General features: G+C 38.8%; 1 protein-coding gene across 5 annotated transcripts in view; it reads left to right on the top strand.

Moving 5' to 3' along the window:
* Positions 1–21941, top strand: part of LOC149305990 (WW domain-containing oxidoreductase) — a 415139-nt gene that overhangs the window by 14890 nt on the left and 378308 nt on the right. For all 5 annotated transcript variants that reach the window (XM_089476738.1, XM_089476739.1, XM_089476740.1 and 2 more), the window contains exon 5: positions 4454–4560. In XM_089476738.1, coding sequence (XP_089332864.1) covers positions 4454–4560 — 107 coding nt within the window. The remainder of the gene's footprint in view (positions 1–4453; positions 4561–21941) is intronic.

A 21941-nucleotide genomic window follows, 5' to 3' on the forward strand; every position in this document is an offset into this window, starting at 1 on the left:
TTAAAAGTGGCATTTTGCCATGCATGCTCAACCAAAACTTCCGGAGCCCTTTCTTTCATTCTTAAGGGCCATTGAAAATGCTGTGCAGAGAAAGAGCTGTGTTTAAGTACAGTGACTGTGTTTAACAGAGCAATGCAGCTAGCCACCCATATGAGAATGCTAGTTTCATATCTGCGTTTGTAAAAGCTCTGGGTCGTATCAAACTGTGTTCTTGCAAAAACAGAAGGTTTCACGAATGGAGTAAGGATGGAAGCCATATTTGCTGGTTTCCCTCTTTGGGACACTTCATCTTTCTTTTCATGGGAGCCTACAGTGAATGCAAGGACAGAGTTATGCACAGCATATTCATATTTTAAAGGGTCTATTTAAGGTACCTTGAAAATTTTTACAAGAATTATAAATGTAACAAATACTGTACAGTGGGTTCTTAATATCAACAGGGGTTTGGTTCCAGGACACCCTCCTCCAGGATACCCAAATCTGGGGATACTCAAGTTCCTTTATGTAAAGTGGTATAATAAAATGGTGTCCCTTATATAATGGCAAAATCATTGGATTATTGGTGGGAGGGATATTTTGAAGCTATGGATGGTTGAATCTATGGATATGGAGGGCCAATTGTACAACTAAAAAGAGAGAGAAAGGAACGAGGGAAGAGGCCATCTATAGTAATAATGCCTTCATGTTTCCGTCTCCCCAGTGCAGAGACAATTCAAGTTATAACTTGGCATTGATATTAAAGGAACTCTAGGGACATGCCTTTTAGTATTACTTTGTGTTTTTAGTGGATTCATTTTCATTACTTAAAAGCTGTCATTGCAGTACTACCTTAGGTGGCAAAAGTCCCAAGAGGCAGATCTGGTGGCTGGCTTGTAATAGTTATTTCTCCATTGGCATCGTCCCTCTACAGGGCTTTGAATTCTTCATGCTAATTTAACACTACTTTAAGTGCCATGGCTTAATGCTATGGAATTGAGGGATTTGTAGTTTGTGAGGTATTTAGCCTGTTTTCCCTGAGAACTCTAGTGTCCCAGCAAATTACAAATCCCAGGATTCGATAGGATGGAGCCCGTGACCGTTGAAACGATGTCAAGCTGCATTAATTCTGCAGTGTGGCAGCAGCCTGAATATCCAACAGGTAATTCTTGATAGCTGCAATGTGTTGGAAGGGAGAATGTAACACCGGATGGTCTTACAGCTTGACTTTGGTGTAAGGCAATTGGATCATGTTTTGTTTGTCCCAGCAGGTTTTAGAGCTAGTTGAATAATGATAGTCATCTCCAAGAGATAATGTTGTGTTCCTCTTCTGTTTTTATCATGTTGGTCACCATTTTGATATAAGGTTTTAGAAATAAATTGCAAAGCCAGAATATAAGTATTTTTATTAATATGAAGAGTGTTTTTTTTCTTCTTCTTCTGCATATTGGACACTAACAGAATCCAATCTTGGGATGTTACATTTTAAAGTTAATTTATTCCCATTATGCCTAGCCAGTGCACTAAGCAGTTGGCTATATTGCTTGTTGTTACTTAAGAGGTAATTTGTTCTTACTATGTTAACAAAGTCTTGCCCGTTCGTTACATTTTAATTGCTTTTTAAAAAGCACTTAAAATGCAAAAACTGCTCCAAATGTCCCAATATGACAATCCACAAATGAACATTTCAGGAGTAATCGGGAAATATTACTCACTATCCTAAACTGTAAATGTGTTGCCAGTTATCAGTAGTGATTTTACTTATTGATGCACACCCCAAAAATGATACCTTGCATGTAATGTCATTGCTTTTTATGGGTTACTTCCAAGTTCTGCATGCAGCTTTTATCGTTTTTACTTTATTTTTAAGGGCCTGATGGAGAGAGAAGGCCCACTGTTCAGTCTGAGGTCAACTTTGTGAAACTTAACAGCCTGTGAAGCTTCCATTTGTTTTCTTCTGTTAGCAGCAAATTAGGTCAGCCATTGACTAAAGAGAGCGAAGCCATAATGTTTGTCTTCTTGCCGTTGTTAAACAGGATTGTCACTAGAGGGTCAGATTAGCGCTTATTCAACTGGAGCAATGGCAGCAAGAGTTGCCAGCCTCGGGTTAGTCCTGTTTCATGAGAATTTGAGGGCAGTTTCTTTAGAACTGATAGCATAGAGAATACGATACCAAATATTACGATTCCAGCCTTGCATTTATCCAATGAGATTTTAAATTCAGACTGGTTGCATTTTGAGGACAGCTCTACACTGAGCCTTCTTGTTACATTGCTTATTTTCTTTCTTTTTTATAGAACCAAATTCAAGTAAGAGAGGAAATATTTCCTTTCTGGCATATACATAGAGGTACAGAAAGGTTTTCAAATCATAATGTAGTAGTTTGAGTATTGGACTATGACTCTGGAGATCAGGGTTTGTGTCTCCACTAAACCATGGAAATGCACCAGGAGGAAGTCATACTCTCTCGGCCTCAGAGGAAGGCAAAGGCAAACCCTCTCTGAACAAATCTCACCAAGAAAATTGCATGCTAGGTTATCTTTAGGGTTACCATAAGTCAGAAATGACTTGAAGGCATGAAATGACATATATAGAGAAGTTTTCAAATCATCCTGGGTAATGCAGACTTTCAAAGCAGCCCAAAGGATGGGGAACAGCTCATTGATCTTTGGTTCAGGTCATTGATCTTTGGGTTAATGCTAGGAATTGCTGAGAAATGTGCTGGATTCACATTTTAATGTGAGAATACCTTGTTTAGTATCTCTGACGACTATGGAACAGGACTTATCATACTGGTGTTATCCATACCTTTTTCATGCCATCCAATATTTTGGAGACGTAGATTTTTACTTTTAGTCAAAACAGATGCAGAAAACTGCTTGTGTATAAAATGCATATATTTAAGAAATACATGAAAAGCACACATTTTGCAAAATGTGGTTGAATATAGGTATACATTTGTGGTACTGCATTCCCAGTATGACATAAGCTAGAACAAGCTTGTTCATCAAAACAAAACAAAGACAACCCTGTTGTGATAAAACTTGACCTATCCATTTTTAGTTAATTCCTAAGCAGCCATCTAGGTAGCTCTGAAAAAGACTTCAAAAAGGAAAGAGACACAGAAATGGGAGACTTTAGTTTCAATGATACTGGAAATGGAAGTCACACTCGGCCAAGAATTTAAGGCCCAATACATCCTTCAGGTTAGGGAGCTGGGTATGTTTGGCTTGGAGAAGAAAAGATTGAGAGGAGATGTGATACCTTTTCAGCATCAAACCTTATTTTATTAAAGCAGTAAACATGTGGCCAGTTTAAGAACACAACTGCTCATAACTTAACACAAGCACACCCTACACACCGAAACAGCTTCTAAACTTTATAAGCTTGCTTGTTGCATTTGCCTGGAATAGCATTTTAAAGGGGAAACATAGTTTGCATATGTTGAAATTGGATTCATCTGTGTGCAATGAATTATCCAGATAATTAAAGTTGCTTGCTAGAATGAATGGCTTTTAAAAAGCAGGAAAATTGCTAAGACTTAAATACGGAAAGCATGTAATTGCAGAGAATGGTATAAATTTATATGATGTCTGTTGTTCTGTAATCTAAGTTATACCCTGTTGTTGTAAACTAACTTTCTCTTGCCTCAGGGTCTTTCTAGGAGTGAAGCAGCCTATGTTTAATAGCTTTTATTTCTCTGGGTAAACAACATTTAAGAGAATACCACAATATGCTCAAAATGAAAGTGGAACCAATTGTCACCGATTTTCTGTTTAATTTCTTAATACTGATATACTTAAAAACGATTGTCCTGCTGAGTATTAACGTAGTAATTTGAATATTTGTGGTTGAAGTCATTAAGCTGTATTATAATGAGAACTTGGGAGAAGATTTAGTGCCTGTTTGCAATAGTTTACGGGAGGGAAAAAGAAATCTTAGCACCTTTTACCTATCTGAATCTCAACTTTCTACTTAACAAATATAGCAAATATAAGATATAGCCGTGTTTGTCTGTAGAATCAGTATGTAGAGAGATCTTGTAGCACCTTTGAAACTAACTGAAAGACATATCCATCCATAACCTTCGGCTTGAAAATATTTTCAAAATATATAAATTCTAAAAAGCAAACGTGGGTTTTGTCATTTTAGTATTTATTTATTTATTTATTTAGCGCTGTAGATTTGCACAGCGCTGTACATAAAACAATAAATATATAAGAGTAAGAGGGATTTTATATGAGGGACACCAGTTTACTATGTGATTGTATTTAAGGGGACTTGAGCATCCATGGTGTCCAGGATCTAGAAAGGATCCTGGAACGAAACCCCAGTGGATACCAAGAGCTTGCTGTAGTAAACAGGCAACTAGTCATCAGATTCAGATGCATCTTATCTCTTATTCAATTGATTATTTATTTGATTATTTTAAAATCTTGTTCCTCATCATTTGATCTTGGTGTGCCCTTTGCTGCAGGCTTTGAAGCTGCAAAGTCCTTTGCGCTCCATGGTGCACATGTCATCCTTGCCTGCCGGAATATGTCAAAAACTAATGAAGCTGTGCAACGCATCTTGGAAGAATGGGTAAGAGAATACACTTCTTTCCTCTGATTAGTCTTGATCATGACGATGAAGGTAGATATTTGTAAAAGCAATAAATCTGCTTACCACCAGTTCCTGTGACGTCAGAAGCTTTGTTGGAGGGAGTCCTTTTCTTACCAGCTCTTTGAAAGTTTATGGTCAGTGTCACAATTTGAATCTTTCTAATATGTTCCATTTCTACCTGCACAATCTCCTTTGAATCTCCTTTTTGGTGGAGTGATAAGGCTTTAGGCATGGGCTGGACAACCAATAACTATAAGCCACAGCAATACTGTATTAATTGTTCAAAAAGCTTTCCCCATTGTCTTTGTTTCAAATTGCTTCAGATGCAGTACAGTCTCCTCTGTAAAGTTGGGTAGCCAGAGCCACCTTCAATGCATCTTTGTAATGGCTTTGTTGTGGTTTATTGAGAGGACTAATTAACGTTGATTATTACACTAATACTATGGCACTTTGACAGTCCCTCAGATTTATGACTCTGGGAAAAGAAACAAATGAAATGCAGGTGCTGGAGCAGAAAGAATAACTTATTATTGAGCATTAATTACTTCAGTCGTGAAGGTAAGAGAGAATTAGTTAATGAATTAGGGGATGCTAAAAATTTACATCTGATTGTAAGCAGAGATGAGAATGAGATAAAAGACGACAGCTACTTGAAGAGTTGGAGAAGAAGGAAAACACATCTACTATAAATGTATATGTCTAATTTTAACTGATTGGTTGTTTTTATTGTTGACGCTGTGGATGAGACGTCTCATGATTATGCTGTGGATAAGACAGTGATGGCGAACCTATGGCACGTGTGCCAGAGGTGGCACTCAGAGCCCTCTCTGTGGGCACACATGCCGTCATCCCAGCACAGAGTTTGCCAGAGTTTGTTACTAGAAAGCCAGAGGGACATGGCACTTTGCAATAAATAAGTGGGGTCTGGGTTGCAGTTTGGGCACTCGGCCTCGTAAAGGTTCACCATCACTGGGATAAGACATCTCCAAGATCCCCTGTCCTCCATGGCTCTGTTTAGGTCATGTAGATTCAGGCCCAAGGCCACCCTAATTGATCTGTCCATCTTCTAGTCTGTAGTCTTCCTCTCCCTTTACTATTCTCTACCTTTCCTAGCATTATTGCCTTTTCGAATGAGTCATTCCTTCTCATGATGTGGCCAAAGTATGACAGCCTGAGTTTCATCGTCTTTGCTTCCAGGGATGATCTGTTCTAGGACCAATTTATTTTTATTTTTGGGTGTCCACAGTACAGTATCTTCAGCATTCTTGCCCAGCACCACATCTCAAATGAGTTTATTTTCTTTCTATCAGCTTTTTTCACTGCCCAGATCTCACATCTGTACATGGTGCTGGAGAATACAATGGCTTGGATGTTCTAACTTGTGCTCAGTTGTATATCTTTACAGGGGTTGGTACAACTTCTTAAAATCTAGAAGCCTGCAGTCAGGCTATACCAAATTGGTAGAACCTTGCAGAGTTTGTCCCCTGCTTGCCATAACCTTCAGGAGCTGAGAATTGATTCCAAGGTTTTGATGTGGTGTTGGAGTTTGTGGGGTGTGAAGTTGAAGGCTTTCCTGGCCAGCATCCATAGATTTTTGTGGGTTTTTCAGGCTATGTGTCCATGGTCCATGTTCAAGAAGAGTTTTTTCCTGATGTTTCACCAGCATCTGTGGCTGGCACCTTCTCTAAAGATATCCAGCCACAGATGCTGGTGAAACATCAGGAAAAAAACTCTTCTAGAACATAGACACATAGCCCAAAAACCCCACAAAAATCTAAGTTTGTGGAGTCTGACGACATACAAATCCAGGGTTGCTCATGAGGCTTACCACTCCATCTTTCTTAGTCTAACCTACTCCATAGGGTTGCTGTGAAGCTAAAAACATGACACCACTGTGTGTGCCTCTGTGAACTCTTTGGTGGCAGTAAAAATGTGTACTCATGAAGTGTGTCTTAAAATGAGAATGACATATTCCTGTTTGGTTTACAAATTGTCTTGATATTGTCATTGCGCACTGAAGGATACCGATTTAGAACTGTGTGATAATTTCTTGGACTGGAAAGGAAAAAAAAAAGGGAAATTAGAATTTCAGAGCTTTGATTCATTTTAATCAGAAAGAAATTGTCAAGCATAAATCTCTCCTTGAGTGGTGGAAAAGGCCCTAAAGCAGCAAGGAAAAAATATCAATACTTTGCAAAGGAGGAATGATTGTTCCAATTCGCAGCTTAATTGACTTTAAGGCTTAATGAAAAACACTCCAGTACAGTTTGTAAACACATTTGCTCAGGAGAATGCTGAAATCCTATGCCAGGAGCTGAAGAACTCGGGGGCTTATTTTGTATTATATTATCGACATCATTGAATGAAGGAGTAATGATTGAGTTAGGGTTTCACAGCTCCTGACTGTAGCCATCTCCTTAAGAAATACTTGAGAATATAAACAAGGAAAGTTATAGGGATGGCTCCAAACGCCCATGAGCAGATGGAGAATAGCCACTAGCATTTATTTGCAACTATGTATTGGGAAATACACAGCTTTGTGATGGGAAAATCACTAAGTATTTTTTAGATTTTTAAAAGGTTGTGCAAGAAGAACATGATTTTTAGATTTTGATTCATTTTTCTTGTACAGTGCAGTGCTCTAGTGCAAGGTGTAAAAATCTGAGTTGAACACCCTTGGATCCATAATGTAGCATTTAAATTGCATGGGTTTTTTGCATTGATGCATTGCCTCCCCCCATGCCATTTTCTTCTTTACCTTTTTGCTTGTCACCCTATAGAGACAACTGGTCCAATGGGTCCTTGTCCTGATGCACTTCTGTAGCCGATTAGCTGGAGACAACATCCCACTGAAAATAATACAATGCCTATAGGTGAAATCCTTTCCCAAGTAAATGGCTGGCATGCTTTTCAGTGTAGATACCCATCTGCACTGTGTCCTTTCAATGTTATGTGTTTCTGAATGAGCATTCCCATCAAATTGTAGGCTAACAAATCACTTGAAACAAGATGATAATAGAACTGGAAAATCTTGGCATGCAATGTTATTGCATAGTAAAAAAAGCATCCAGGCCAGGCAGTGGTGCATCCTTCCTCTTCATCACACATTCTTTCATAGTCATGGCAAAGGGCTTAGTTTTCCTTCAAAGATACCATCACGAAGTTACATTTTGACTGTTTTCATACTGACTGTATGTACCTGAATTGGCTGGGATCATAAGGAACCTACCCCAATTCAAATCAGAGTGAATGCAAGAAGCAGTGGTTGCAGACACTCAGAAAACACACAAAACAGTGCAATGCTGGGAATTTTCCACGAATGTCCTTGCCATCCTTCCCAATGGTAGCATTCCCTCAGTGACTGAACCCCCACAACTTTCAATGCATTGCTCTTTTAAATAAACAATTTGCAAAGAAACGTAGGTGTTACAAAGCAAATGGGTGAATTAAAACGATTTAGCAGCTTCAGAAACAATTGCAAGGATGAACTATTGAGATCCCCCCCCCTTGTACTCCAAACATATGGCATGAATTTGCTTCTCTCATTACAGATGCTGAGAGAAGGGAAAGACAAATATTTATAGTACGTTCATGTTTTACAGTAAAAACACTGTTCAGTTTGTTTATACAGTTCCACTGTTATAGTTTTTATGGTCGGTAATGAAACCACTGTAAAATAGGGTCTGAATTATATAGCAGATGCGTTGAGCCTCTTGCACTCAGAAAGGCTGGCCCACCGTTGAATTGTGGATGCCATTTATACCAAATCAATGTCCTGACAACAGCTGAACTGCTTCAGACCTTTGGTTTGTCTGCTTTGCCCCATTGCCGTAGTAAAGCTGCGATTTTTATGATCCAAATAAATGCAACCACTTTCTTAAAAGTAATTAGATTTTGAAATATAAAAGCACCATCTCTACTTCACGCAGGTAAGCAGAAGATGCTTTAAAAGATTTGGTAGACAGTCTCCTGTAGTTTTTTAATGGATGTGTGTGAGGTTCCATTACTACTCGAAGTCACCCAAATATGTTTTGGTGATTTATGAAGGTGCATTGTGTGTTAAGCCTATGATCAAGTGGACCTCAGATTCCTTACACAGTAACATTCCCATGGAGTTTGGTTTCCTTAAGAGTATGACGTGATATATTCCATTCATAGGAGAGAATGGAAAGGAGTGGTATGCAAAGCCATATGTGTTAGAGTAATTTGCCTATGACTTTGATTCATCTAACTTCTTTTGAAACCATATGATTTAAGTACCTGGAATAAAAAAAATGTGAAGGATTTGACTAATAAATATTCAGCATCTTGTTGGGAATTTAGGATGTCATAATTCAACTTACAGTTGAGAAGTTAAGAATTGCAACATTGCACAGTGGTCACATTTCCAGGAAAGGCGCATTGTCATAGCTACATTGTTGAGACCATTGCACCAGTGGAGTGATCAGTGTGACCATTATACAATGGTTGCAGTGCACATCAGTAAGACATTTTATGGGGCTGCCTTGTACTTGCACAGTGATGGAGCCATAGTGCCATGGTATCCCGAAATGGAGGGCAGTGGAAAGTCATGAGTGACCTCTGCCTGAAAAAATGTCCTCACCTTTTTTGGCGATCAATTGTGTGGTATGAAGCTCTGTTGCACAGTGGGGCATTTTGTGTGGTGCCCTGTTGTGTTTCATCACACATCTTTATTATGTCAGTAATATAGTTCTGTTATTCTAAACATTGCGTCCCAATGTTGGGGAGATTGTGGAATCTAAATAAAGATTCTGATGCTGATGATCGCAAGATTTGTGTAGGTACATATATGCACATTACCTACTCACTCTTGCATTAACCAAGCTTTGCTTATAAATTAAATTTTGAAGAATTTTCACTTGCCAGTTATAAATTTCTTAAGCTTCTCTGGTATAGAACTGACTTGATAAGCATGTTATATATTCCATTAAAGAAGAAGGCCAGCTTAGCTTATGGTAAATACACTACTTAGTGTTTATATAGTACATTTCATACTTTACATGATTCCCTTTCTAATTCTGCTTATCTTTTCATTCTAATTCCCAAAAGGCCATATAAAAGAACCCCTAAAGAGAGTAATTACTGCTCTACTTCTTAACCAAGGCTCCTTCTGCAAAGAGAATTCCGAGCTGCTTTTTAACGAAGGAAGTTTTAAATAAAAATGCAAATGAGCTGCTTTGTAACCACATTATTTACCTGCCTCGCCTCTTATTACCATGTTTGTATTGTTGGGAAACACTATTTACAGTCATGTAGAAATTAACATTACTGGTCCTGAGGAAGGGATTGTGGAGGGAAGGCTGTGCTTTGGAACCAATTAGGGTGAACCTTGTCTCCACTGCGACTCATGGGAGCAAGCATAGCCTTCCAATGTCAAATAATAACATTCGCTCCGACTATACCGGCGTTCCACCATAATTACATTATTGGCCCTATTTTGCTTCTGCAGTTATTTTCATTGTCTGCATTTTAAAACCATCCAGCAGAATTTCTGGGGAGTGACTTATTAATGCCACCGTTAATTTCAGTAGAATGTCCTAGAGAAAAACAAACGGACCTAACAGCATCTGTTTTGACCAGTTGTAAAACTGGTAAAACTCTAGATTTAAGAATTGATTTTTAATGGGAGCAAAACACCCACAACTTTTTGAGTGCATCAATCGCCATTAAGAGTCTATGATTAGGGAAAGGATTGGGGGAATGGTACATTGTGTTTGCAAAACGGGATTTTCAGAACGGGATTTTCAGCTGTTGAAAACACTATCATATAAAGAGCAAATATTTATCCGCTCTCTGAGTAAAAGCACCATGGTATACAGGTCCAAATCTATAGTGTGATATTGTTAAAAGGATCATTCAGAGCTACTAAAATCTATAAACGCTTTCTCTTATGAGTAAGAGACAGGGCTAGTAGTGACCATCAGGTCTAAATGAATAGGGCCAAGTTGAATAAAACTGCTTGCTTAGACACTGAAAATGTTACAAGGTTCCAGTGACTTCATGTTAAGTTCCCATGTACAAAATATTCAGAGCCATATTCCAAAACATATACGAATATGGTAACAGCTAGATCACTGGGGGGAAAATACAAAGTGTGGTGTATATGTTTGGAAATAGTATGTCTGTGTGTATGTGCCTTCAAGCCACCTGCTGACATACAGTGGCCCCATGAATTTCATAGGGTTTGCTTAGCAAAAATTGCTCATAGGCAGTTTTGCCAGTTCCTGTTGTTGTTCATAGAATTGTAGAGCTGGAAGAGACCACAAAGACCATCGGTTCCAACCCCCTGCCATGTAGGAATACACAATTGAAGCTCCCCCAACAGATGGCAATTCAGTCTGTCCTTAAAAAACTCCGAAGAAGACTCCACCGCACACCGAGGGAACATTAGGAAGAACATGCTCCATTGTCAAGCAAGTTCTTCCTAATGTTGAGGTGGAATTTCTTCCTGTAGCTTGCATCCATTGTTGTGTGCCTTCAAGTTGTTTCCAGCTTATGGCAACCATAAGGCACACCTATCACAAGGTCGTCTTGGTTAGTCTTTTCAGAGCAGAAGAAGATGGTCTTAGCCTGACATCTAAATGATACCAATGGAAATGTCAGGAGGATGTCTCTCTGGATGTTGTTCCATTCCTGAGAAGGTTGGTTTTTTTCCTGGTATCTACCTGTTGTACCATTGAAAGTGGCACACCAGAGAAGATGATCTAAGTAAATGGGCAGAATGTATGGGAGCAAGGTGCTTCTTCAGGAAGAATAGTCCTAAGCTATTTGGGACTTTAAAGCTTAGGACCAGTTGACTGATGAGCATGCTGGCTTTTCACTAAGTACTATATTCTTATATTCACTATATTCTTAACTAAACCCAAAAGCGCATGCTTAAGATTACATGGCATAGGTTGGTTTGCTTTCATTTTTTGGTGTTAAGGCAGCGATGCTCTCTGCATGTATAGCTTTACCAGAGTTTAGCAAGTTAATACTTGTTTAGAAGGTATTATTCCTTTCCAAAATGCAATGTCTTTCTCCCACATCCCTTAAACAGAACCACCAATTACCCTTGTTTTATAAATTTAAAATGGTTGACTATGAGGACTCTGATGTATTTTTAAATAAAGCTAAAGTTGACCCAACCCTGCTACAAATAGCAGATGCCAGTTTTAAAATATAGTTTGCTTTGGGCATTATGGTCCAGGGATTCAATAAACTTGGGCTTGAGCCTCGAAATCCCAGTTTAGCCATAGTAGTTGTGCACGAGTTCTTCATCGGTTTCCGATCTGTAAACCGGGGGTAATAACAGCCTATTCCACAGGGTTGTTGTGAGAGTAAATGAGATGCGGAAATGTGCTTTTTCCAAGGCTTTAAGGAGAGTTGGGTTATAAATCTAAATTAAAAATAACATCTTGCAACCGACAAAGATGGTACAAGAGGAAGGCAGGGACGCTGTGGTTGAGTTTGTTTTGTATGATCTGGTACTGCATTAAACAGGGCGAGATTGATGTTATTTGCATGGTGGGATTACGCCAGAGATATAACTGTCCATTCATGATGAAATGAGGTAATGTAAAAATCTTTACATGGCTCTTTTCTGTTTTATGTGTTGGAAGGAAACCTTTTACATATGTGCATTCCTGAATGTGCTAGAGGGAGAAACGTGTATCGCCTCTGAATGCAGACCCAGGCTATTAAAATTGTATTCTGGTTTTAGCTGTGACTTGACAAGTGAGCACTATGGACCAGAAAGGATCACTTATAGTAGGGACCTTGCAAGGAAAGGTGGAACAATTGGAGAAAGCAAAAGTTGAATGATGATTCCCATTGCATCCGCAATCTTTTATTCTCAAGACATATTTATAAGAGAAATTAGATTGGAAATGCAATCTAAATTGTTCCAATTTTTGTGCAAAACCTCTATTAATTTAGTCCAGTTAAAGATTCTTAGTACATCATTTTTTGTGGGAACGGTTTTATTACTTGGCGTATAACTTTATAAGGAGGCGGTAAAAATAAGTTATGGTATGCTGAGTTTGTTCAGCGTTGTTGTTTTTTCTTCTTGTCCCTATTTCACTTGAGATAGCTGAGATAAACCTCGCCATTAAATTTGATTGTTTAATAAAAATATTAAGTTTCCACAATCGTGTGTTTGAGAAGCCTGTGAGAGATTCACAGGAGTTTGGCTTTGTGTTGCTCAAATTAAACAAACAAATCCTGAAATGAGAATCGGTGGAAATCTTTGGAGAACATTGACAAGTAAAAAAGTAGTATTTTATTATGTTTATGTAACTTAAGAATGGAATCAGTCATGAGTGCACTTGTCTGGAAAAAATACATGTTGCCGACTTTGTCCTCAATGTCCCCACAAATTGGTAACTTTTAAAAAGAGGGACATCATTATTTGTGTCCTTAACACAAAGCCATATGATGACCTGCAAGACACATTTGAAGGCTTTAGTTTGCTGAATGGCTTTGATTTGGTGGTAATGCCAAACCTTTGTTAATGGTTAAGAGGCGTTTTGCTGAGAGAATGTGACTTGCCCACGGTGACTTAGTGGATTTCTATGGCTCACCAGGGATCCATAACCTTGTTACCATAGTCCCAGGCCGCATCTGCACTGCAGAAACAATCTGCTTTGATACAACTTTAACTGTTGTGGTTCAGTGCAGAGCTCTGCTCTGGTGCCACACCATACTACAATTCCAAGAATTCCATAGCATTGAGCCATGGCAGTTAAAGTGGCATCAAAATGGATTATTTCTGCATTGTGGATGCAGCCCTGGTCCAGCACCCAAACCACTGCGCCACGACTCTCCTCACGTCACTATTCCCCCCCCCCCAACACAACTTTTTATGTCTAATGTAGGTGACCCTACACTAAATATCATTCCCTTCTTTCTGTCTAAAAATGAGGGAAAAAACCTTTCAGAAATTTGTAAAACAAAAGGAGACTTTTGGGTGACTTTGGGTTTCCTCAATGCAGCCAGTTGTCCTCTATGGAAAAATGAACCTGGTGTACCCCCAGATTCTCTGCAGTTATTCCCTCTGTCCCTCTTGCAATGAAAGGTACTTCCTGGTAAGGATTGCTTTTCTGGGACCTTACACCAGATATAACAGCTGATATTGATACAGACATATCATTTGACTAGTCGCAGTGATGACGAACCTATGGCACGCGTGCCAGAGGTGGCACTCAGAGCCCTCTCTGTGGGCACACATGCTGTCACCCTAGCACAGAGTTTGCCAGAGTTTCTTACTAGAAAGCCAGAGGGACGTGGCACTTCACAATAAATAAGTGAGGTCTGGGTTGCATTTTGGGCACTTGGTCTGTAAAAGGTTCACCATCACTGGACTAGTGCATAGATTTTAAGGACTGTGACAGATTTCTGAATGGAACACAGCAAATTACTGTTGGAAGAAGTTGCTGACGTCTCATTGGCATTTGTTCTATTTAATATATCCCTCCGGTTGCTTTGTTTATATTGTCTAATGTGTACGTTAAATGTCGATAGACAAATCTATGTCGGGGAGTTATAGGGGCACTGAGCGAAATGGAAGTCCAGTCCCTCCAGAGTGGATTTCATAGCACTGTTGATAATATTTTTGATAGGTGGATCTGCTCATTAACTTTGTTATGTTTCATATTTGGCGGTTACAAACAAAGGCATAAATATATGCACTCATTTCTAATTAATTTGTGTAATTATGTTTTATAATCTAGATGCTTGAAAAGCCAAGACTCAGTACACCCCATTACTGTGTAGCAGCTAATAAAAAAATATAGATTGAAATAAATCTTGAAACTAAGTTTAATTGTAAGTATAGATTAGCTGTAAATTATATCTTTGTGATGTTTATTTTTAATTCTGCAATGCTGCAGATTTGCAGACCACACCAATTAGTGTAGTTATTCTAAATAATCTTGAATTAATTACAGTAAATGTTAAATGCAGTTTCTTTGACAATTACAAAATCACGGTGCTGAGTTAAGATGTTTCTTTTTAAAAAGCAGAGCCAGAAATAAAAGCGAAGATGAAACTAGGTGATAAGAAGTAGAGCTGACCTCAAACATATTTTGCAGAAGTCCCATTTAGGTCAGATGGAACAGAATACACAATGAAGGATTTGGTCGAAATCCAGTCACTGTAGGCAGCCTACCGGTTCAGATTATTAAGATGGTGCATACTTTCCCAAAATCTGTTTTCACAGGAATTAAGTATTTTAAAATGGAAACAGCCTACAGAGTAATTTATGTTCTTCTTTGTGGTCTCAGTGACCCTCACAAATGGGTTATCCTTTCTATAGCATTCTGAATAGTTTTGGAAGTAGCTATATAAGGGGCTCCAGCCAGAAACCCACCAGTTCCTTTTCATCCACTGCTGCAGTCGCTTCATCAGAAACCTTGTTTTAGAACCTCGCTTTGGATGGAGGTGATTATCATTTGGGGAACGGGAGCGAAGCCCGTCCTTATCCCGTCCGTGATAGCGATCGAGCAAAAGACATTCACACTGATCCTGTCATTAAACTGTCAGTGAAGTGGAATTGCATTAATGTGTTCTTTCGTTAATACAAAAAGAAGGGCAAGGGCAGGACAGTTCCACTTCAGTGACGAGGCAATAACAAGGATAAGCGCAACGTCATGTGAAAGTCTTTTGCATGATCATGGTCAATCACAGTTTAATGATGGGACACTGATGGGATAAGTGCACCGTGTGCAGTGGTTAAATGCCTGTACTGCAGCCATTCACTCAAAACCACAAGGTTGCGAGTTCAAGACCAGCAAAAGGGCCCAAGCTCGACTCAGACTTGCATCCTTCTGAGGTCGCTAAAATGAGTACCCAGACTGTTGGGGGCAAATTAGCTTACTTGCTAATTAGCTTACTTGCTGTTCACCGCTATGATCTTTGGAATAGCGGTATATAAATAAAACAAATTATTATTAATTATTTTCACGATTGAGCTATAAGGATGGAAAAAGGATGAGACAAGGATAGCCTGTTCCCCGTCTGATAACCTCCGGCGTTGGCCCTGGCTCGATTTATGGAGTCTTATAAGGACTACATCGAGAAAGTGACTTTATCTCCTTGCAATGCTGTATAATAATGCCATCAACTATCTGGTTGTCTTATAAACTGAAGAAGAATAAAAGGAGACAAAGTCCCACCTGCTGTGTGATGGTGCAAAACCTTTTAATGTGTTTCGGCCTTGTCACCAACTGGCCTTCTTCAGGGACTGTCACCAGAAATTTCTGGAGTTGTAGTCTGTGCCATCAATCAGAGATGAAGTCCTTCTTCTAATACATAGAAATCACAAAGATTTCATTGAGAAATAGTGAATCTTGCCATTTTTAAAGCATTATAATATATTTCAGAAATAGCTGAAGTCACTCTGTAAGCAGTTATTAATAGCATCTTTTGGAAATGCATCACTTAGAACAACATTTAAACACAACGATCTGCATCTTATGGCTCAGAGCAAAACAGGTTTCCTTGTGAATGAATATGCAGGCGATGAAGATTTTTCTGTTCCCATCTGCTGCATGCAGTACACAAAACCAGTGCTTAGAACAACATGCCTTTATTGTACACAAACCATTTGTGTTTGTTGGCAGCAGGGCTTAGAAGAAATACCTTGCATACTTTTTTGAGACAATGAGGGGACAACCTTGTTAGGATTTCAAAATAACACAGGAGTGGGGAAATACTATGCCATTGTATGTAATAGGACTCAAGCGTACATGGATTTAGGTACCCACAGGGGTTCCTGGAACCAAATCCCAGCGGATGCTTTTAATCCTTTCCCCCTTTCCCCCTTTTTCTCTTCCTTTGCATATGTTAAAACCGATAAATATATTTTGTATTTAAATATAAAAGAACATGTTCAAGGAATATAGCATCCTGGTATGCTCCCTCTCTTCAGACTGCACTTGTCTGATTTTCTGATTTGAAATTGACATACTTTCACAAGAAGTGGTTCTTATTCCAGCAAACTTTTTTCTTTGGTAAGAAGGAGGGATCTGATATTATGGCACTGCTGGCTTTTCTGGAATAGATGACACCCCCGTCTTGGAGGACAGGCATCCTCCATTCATCTGTCCTGCCACATTACGACAGAAATCATTACCAGCTTGATGGGTTTATTTATAAAGTGCTTTGAATATTGAAGCCAGCCATCTATTTCAGCATTCCTCATTTCAAGCTGGGCTGTGGATCAAGATGAAAGAAAAATTAAATTGTATATCGAAGAGCTGTTAATTGAACTGTACTGTATTTAGCCAAGGGAGCCTCAGCTCCAGGCAGTCAATATTACAGAGAATTTTTAACGCACTGTATCACAAGGTTGTCAGTTTGTATTGGCAAATGCAAACAGCCTGCTTGCAAATGGTGAAGATAAAGCTGGGGAAGCTTCTCGAATTGTTAGGGAGGAATGTGATCTTTCTTTATGGGGGTTGGATCGTGACAAAGTTCCTTAAGGAGATGACTTGTCTTAAACAGAATGATTTCTTTTCACTGATGCTGAAAGTTTATAAACGGCATGTTCTTTGCATTGAAAAGTTTTGGAAAGGACAATTATTATATTTTTCTATGGCTCATCTGAAGAATTTCCAGATCATGAAATTCTTCACTGGCTTTGACAGTCTCCTTTTAAAACATTAGCGCACTCTGATATAACTCTAAAACCAGCATATCAAAAGCTTTAGAAAAATGTTATCTTTCCCCCGCCCCTAAGGCAGCATTAATTTCTTTTTGTAGTTAATCTATTGTACTGGTGAAATGCTACTACATTTACAGTTAAAGATTTCTTTGAACAGCTAAATTATTTAAGCATGGCTTCTGGAATAAGGGGGAAAAAAGTGGCCTTGGATGGTGGTCTATTTTTCTTGCTGATGATAAAATTGGAGCAGCCAGAGACATTTCTAGATCCTGAAGAGACTTGAGGCAAGTGGTACTAAAAGGTGAACCCTGCTTACATTAGTCATAACTGCTTTATTTTGGGGTGAGATACGGGTTATTCCTGGTACTTGGTTGTTCAGATATACTTAAAATAATTTTCTTGGACTCATACCTGAGAAAACTGAAGTAGTTGGCATGATTATACTTCAGATTCTGCCTTAGAGTTCTGAAAAACTACTCTGGGAGTTATAGTTAAAAAAGAATAATCTTCTGAATCATGTTTTGTCTGAAATGTGGGCTTCACAGTTCTGTCTATGCCTGAATAGTCTGAAGGAACAGAGCTATCAATATGAAGTTGAAGGCTTTCATGGCCGGCATCCATAGTTTTTGTGGGTTTTTCGGGCTATGTGGCCATGTTCTAGAAGAGTTTATTTCTGATGTTTTGCAAGCATCTGTGGCTGGCATCTTCTCTAAAGCCTGAAAAAACCACAAAAACTATAGCACTATCAATAACTGCTGGCTGGTTGATCTAACTCTAAACTAAATTTGGCTGAAGGATGGGGCAAAGACAGAGAGGTCTCATAGATTACATCCAACTCAGGTGCAGAGGTTCCCCATCATATGAGGGCCGCCTATGTAGTTAGATGACACTATTGTCAAGTTGACTTCAATTTATGGTGACCCTTTGAATAAGAGACTTCTAAGATCCCTGGCCAAAGCCTTCCAAACTCAGGTCCATGGCTTTCTTGGTTGAATTAATCCACCCATAGTATGGTCTCCTCCTTTTCCTACTGTCTTCCACTTTCCCAAGCATTACAGCTATTTCCAATGCATTTTTTAATATGTCCAAAGACTGACAGTCCCAGTTTTCTCATCTCCAAAACAACAAATTCCTCACTTTCTTGTAGAGAACTTCATTGACCAGAAGGTGGAAGAGGCAACAAGGGGGTCAGCTATTTTAGATCTGATACTAAGCAACCTGGTTAAAGCGGTAGAAGTGGTGTGATGTTTAGGAAGTAATGGTCATGTTCTCTGGAGTTGGTTATACAGTGGATAAGGGAAGCCAAATGTCGTCAGAAACACAGTTTCAGGTGCATAACTGAATTTATAAGCAGGGCATATTCCAGCTTAAATGGGATGTTTTTTCAGTTTCAGAATGGTCATCATATCACTATGTTATATTTCAAAGGAAGTCAACATAGTATGTATAAGAACCTGACCATTTGCAAGGATATACTTTCTGGCTATGTTCTCTGTCATTCCACTGTATCTCGGAGGAATTTTGCATCATGATTGCTCCTTTAATATTTGCAAAATTGTTAAATTAATAGCATGACAGTTGGTGACATTAGAGAAGATAGCCTAAGGTGTTAAGTTGGGATAAGTCAGAGTTCTGTAAAAAGCTATAACCCCTCCATGCTCAGTTATATGCAAGCTTTGCAGCTTGGAGCAATGCAGATTGTAGTCGATAATGAAATCTCCCATGACTTCAAGGGAGTCAATATTATATGCTCCCTAGCACCACTCTGTTTATTTGGCATCCAAATGAAGGTCCCTTGGGTAAGATTTGGTTGCCATTTCATGTAAACTGAATCTAATAAATTGTTATTGGGACTCTTTGAATAACTTCAATGAGACATGTTCTTGAACTCTATAGTTCTGGTATGCTGAAAAAACATAATTGACAACTTTCTCTTAAGCAGACAAACAACGTTTTGTTGCAAGCTAGAATCGGAAGGCACATGCAAGTGAAAAAGGTATCACCTGTGATTCCAAACTACAGATTGACTCTACAACTTCTATTCTTTTTATGGTTGAAGGATATTTATTTTAGCAAATAGATAAATTCGATAACATTTTATCTTTTCCAATAGTTTGGCCTTTGGGCTAAGTTTTGCTTAGAATGATTTGTGCTCTTGGCATCTCTTGCTTATTTAAAAACTTTAGTACATTTTGTGATTATATCAAGTTCTGGTGAGGCAAGAAGAGTATGCATAGCTCTGTGTCATTTTCAGTCTGAGTTATTGTTTGGAGTGTTCTTCTAAAGTTTAAGAAGACAATTCAACTCTCTTTATTTGAGGTATTTAAATATAATCCGCACACTCTGAAACACAAACGGATGTTTTTATGGGCAGAGTTTGGACTCTTGTGTTGTGTGAACGTTTCCCTCAGATAGATTAAGTGCACCTTTATTTGAACAGAACCAGGTGCAAAATGACCTTTTATATGAGACTAGAATTGCTGCTAAGATAGATGCAGAGTTTGATTTAGGCCCAAGACATATTAAATGGAGGCTACCATTTGCCTCCTGTGCACTAGAGTAGGTGAAGTGAGATAAACCACAAATTGATTTTTGTATAACTTTTAAATTAAGTGTAGTGTTCTTCAGGAGACGAAAAAGATCTCTAAGTTGCATCACTGTACATTACATTACCCTAAGGTAGTTAGTTCATCTTAATATATTAATAGGCTTCCATAACAGATGAACATGATATTTCTTCTCTCTGAGATTTGGTTAATTTGCCCAAATTCTTAGTCTCTGGGCAATCTGATAGAAAGCCATATGTTACCAGTTCCTTTATGCACCGTGCGGCTGTACTAGGAAATGCCTTTAAAATGTAAAAGAAGACTGCAAAAGTGCATACAGCCCGATAACAACAACAAATCTAATCCAAAGTGACAAGTGGGAGCCTTTCCCAGGCGTTTTTCTTTTTAATGTAACATGACTTTAAATTGATGCAGCCCCACAGTGATTGAAAAACTCTCAAAGCTTGTCTCCTGTGATTACATTTCTGATCTGTACAACTTAATTTTTTAACTCAGTGAATCTGACTTTGTGAATGAGCGATTTATTTTGTATGTTTGTTTGTTTATTATGAACCAGCAGAGCCTGCAGTAATGCAGTACTTCTGTGCAGCATGGTGGATTGTCAATGTAGCTGCTTTCCTTTTTGGATTATTTCTGTACAGAATTTTTCTTGGTTGAATGACTAAATTGTCTTTTTTTGTGTTTAATAAAGAAAACCTCACACCTCCCATATATTCTTCAATGTCTCAGAATTTTTTATGGTTTTATTGTGCATTAGACTATTAGTCTAGTAGTCATGGCTGATTAAGCTTCCTTCCTTCCTTCCTTCCTTCCTTCCTTCCTTCCTTCCTTCCTTCCGATGATGATGATGGTGGCCACGGAATGAGTCCTTTGGTTGTTCGCAAAGTGTTCTGTCATACATAGGAAGTACTTTTTAGGTATCTGTTTAGGGACAAGTTTGAGATTCAAAATGCAACAGGTGAGCAAAAGAAGAATAAAATGGAATATTCTCAACTTTTTTCCCCAGTTTCCACTAACCTTATTCAAGAAATTACTGTGCCACAGAGAAGATAAGAGCAAATAGCTTGACACTCATGAGATGTACGCCTTTCCTGAACTTGTCAGAAGCAGTTATTTCAGTACAGTATCTAATGACTGACCTTGATAAAACATTGTTTAGATGTTCTCCAGAGTACAGTTGCAGCCTTCTTGCTAATAAGGCTTACACATGGAGTACTGACTTGGAGTATTTCAAAAGGAAGAACAACAGGAGCGAATGTTAGTGATCCTTTCTGTTTACCTTTAGGTTTCGGACAGTTTCCACCCATCTAACATACTGTGTTTTATTATATACGCTTACAGGATGAAAGAATTGTAGAGTTGGAAGTGGCATCTAGTTCAATCCATGCCACTCAGAGACGCACAACTAAAGCACTCCAGAGAGATGGCCATCCAATTTCTGTTTAAAGACCTCCAAAGGAAGAGGCCAACACCCTTTGAGGCAGTCTATTTAATGGTTAAATAGCTGTCACAGTCAGGAAAGTCTTCCTAATTTTAGGTGGAATCTCTTTTCTTACAATTGGAATCTACTAGTTCCTGTCCTAGTGTCTGGCAGAAACCCAGAAAGCAGAAACCAAGCTCATCCCCATTTTCCACATGATGTTCATTTAGATAATTAAATAGTTTATATTGTTACTTGTCAGTCTTTTCCCCTCCAAGCTAAACATGTCCAGCTTCCTAAGTCTTCATAGGGCTTGATTTCCAGATCTTGGACTATCTTGGTTACCCTCCTCTGGACATGTTCCTGCTTGTCAATATCTGCCTTGAACTCTGTTGCTTTGTGACGAGAGACTCCCTTTATCTCCATTGCAAGAAGAAATGTGAAGAGTGATCATCAAGTACCCACTGAGCCTATTTTAGTCCTATCTAGGTATCACACATGTCCTTAGGACAGCGTGACTCTTCCATGTGTAACTTCTTAGTTTCCGCAGGTCATTTATTGTACTGGTGAGATGGTGGTCCAGAATGGGAAAGGTGAGTTACTTACAGGCCATATCAAACTGTTGGCTTAGTTGACTATTTGTGCCTTTCTCTGGCACCTGGAGAAATCTAATGAGTGAAGCTACCCTTGGATATTAGCATACATCACA

Source organism: Sceloporus occidentalis, unplaced genomic scaffold, assembly GCF_023333645.1.
Source record: "Sceloporus occidentalis isolate IW3139 unplaced genomic scaffold, rSceOcc1.0.p SCAF_10, whole genome shotgun sequence".
Lineage (NCBI taxonomy): Eukaryota > Metazoa > Chordata > Lepidosauria > Squamata > Phrynosomatidae > Sceloporus > Sceloporus occidentalis.